This window comes from Cyprinodon variegatus, unplaced genomic scaffold, assembly GCF_000732505.1.
Source record: "Cyprinodon variegatus isolate N-32 unplaced genomic scaffold, C_variegatus-1.0 Scaffold1115, whole genome shotgun sequence".
In the NCBI taxonomy this organism is placed as follows: domain Eukaryota; kingdom Metazoa; phylum Chordata; class Actinopteri; order Cyprinodontiformes; family Cyprinodontidae; genus Cyprinodon; species Cyprinodon variegatus.
Window position 1 is genome coordinate 78,416 of NW_015151568.1, and position 2,186 is coordinate 80,601.

At 41.3% G+C, this 2,186-nt stretch overlaps 1 protein-coding gene across 1 annotated transcript in view; it reads right to left on the reverse strand.

Moving 5' to 3' along the window:
* Positions 1-2,186, reverse strand: part of myo5a (myosin VA) — a 43,977-nt gene that overhangs the window by 39,709 nt on the left and 2,082 nt on the right. The window contains exons 2-3 of the mRNA XM_015400526.1: positions 1,515-1,625; positions 784-955 (exon numbers count right to left, since the gene is read on the reverse strand). Of these exons, the coding sequence (XP_015256012.1) occupies positions 784-955; positions 1,515-1,625 (283 nt within the window). The remainder of the gene's footprint in view (positions 1-783; positions 956-1,514; positions 1,626-2,186) is intronic.

The window sequence follows — 2,186 nt, forward strand, 5'->3', positions numbered from 1 at the left end:
TTTATCAATGGCAACAGTGTCCAATTTAACAGTGCCTGGTTCTGCTGGAGGTTTCTTCCTGTTCAAAGGGAGTTTTTCCTCTCCACTGTCGCTACCATCATGCTTAGTGTGAGGGATTGCTGAAGAGTCAATGAGTCGATGCAATCAGCTGGTTTTCCTTAGATAGAAAACTTTGAATCAATCTGACTGGATGATCTGGTTGAACTGGAAAGTGACCTGAGATGACATGATGTGAATTGGAGCTATAGAAAGAAACTGAATAGACCGCAGACAGGAGGCCTCTGATTGGTAAAATCTACATCCACTCTACACTATGAGTATTTCCTAACCGGCTTGTTTTGTTTGTCTGGCCGCCATTGTGGAAAACGACTGGTGAAGATGGAGCAGCTAGCAGAGCGAGGTGCGTGAGAACGCTGGGACCCTTTTTCCACCTGGATCCCCGCTCTTTTTGGCCCTCATGTCCCTCAATTGTTGCACAAACTTGCCCCCACTTCCTCCCCGCCTCGGTCGTATCTAGATCCACAGCTAGTTCCTGATTGGCCCTCTGACGTTGTGGCGTGGAATAACATAGTGCAGACCACGCTTCAATATTGGGCATAAATCAAAAATATCTGCAACAAGCTCACTGTTACACTCCGTAATATGATAGTGTTGTGTTCCTTTAAAGCCAGCATCACACTAATCAGCTTAATGTCTCCAGGTTATATCAGCACATGCAGTGAGTAAGGATCCAAAGTCTAGGCTGACAGTGATAGCGCAGTCAAAGGAGAGGAAGCTCATTACCACAGTAGGTGTAAATCAGCTTGGAGTCGATAAAGCGCACTTTAAGGTTGTGCAGCACGGCCGGCTCGTGGAGGTAGCTGAGAGCCGTGAGGTCATTCTCTCCCACCAGGATGTTGGGGTTTCTGAGAGGGGGCAGGTTTGGGGTTTTGGGGTCTATTCTGTGCTCCAAAACCTAAAATAAAGATACAAAAAAGTAAATAAATTTGAGTATATCCTAAATCAGAAGACGGATACTCTCTTCTATAAAAACAAGCAAAACATGCAAACACTGCAGGTCTGTGTGTTTCAGTGATACTTGGAAGTGGAAGCTAACAGGAAAGCCTCTGAGCGTGGCCTGTTCATGTTCACTCAAGATAATATTTGACCTTATTTCCATACCTGATGTGCATGCCCAAACTCGACACAGTACCTTCAGGTAGCAGCGGGACTGGAAGAAAACTTTTTAAACCCCACAGTTTGACTCACTTTGCGTCTATTGACAGCAGCAAAAACATTTTATTCAGAGAAATACGACCAAAAGCTGCGTTTTCTGCCAGATAGTGTGAAGAGATTACACAGCAGCCCAGCTGTCACCAAAACCCATCATAGAGCCTAAATTTACTAGGCTCTGCTTCCAGCTTCGAGGGAAGAAATATGCACTTGGCACTTTGAGAACATTGCAAATCAATTTCCATCTCGTTGAGCCGTCTGGGTGTGTTTCTGTGGGTTTTTTAGTGGGGGGGGGGTCTCACCGTTCCATCTTCCAGCTGCAAAGACAGAGTCGAGTCACCAGGATTGTAGTCTTTGAGGAGCTCTGCAGATTTCCAAACTTCTGCTGCATCTGGGAGCCAAACGTGGGCATTCTGGATTTAAAAATATACAGAAATGTAGAAACGTGTCAAACTTTCATATCCAAAGAGCCATTTTGCACAGAGTCTGGCAAAATAAAAGTCATTTACAGATGAAAAATATGACTTTTTAATATATAAATAAAAATACAACAAGTTTTATTTTGGGTAAATATGTGCCATCTTAAACAACAAACATTTGATTGGCTTTATTAGCTTAAGACAATGAAAAACATAAAAAGATTCATTAAGATAAAGCATGCTTTTTCTTCTATAGGGTATGATTATAATAAAATGCAATTTTAAGATAATTAAAAGAAAAATAGCTCTACAAAACTTATTTCTGGTGCTTTTAATGTCCTTCTGTTTAGATATTCTTTATAAAAACCAATAAGACTGGTATTTATTCTTAGAGTATAGCAATATATCATTTTTGGCCACAAAATTAAAATCAATCCACTGGACTTTGTTAACAACTTTGATGATGTTTTGCTTCCCATCTAGGAAGCTTTTTCAATTCAAGATGTCAGAAATAGCGTTTAGTTCCAGGTTTTATCCAGCAGCCCAACAAAGCCT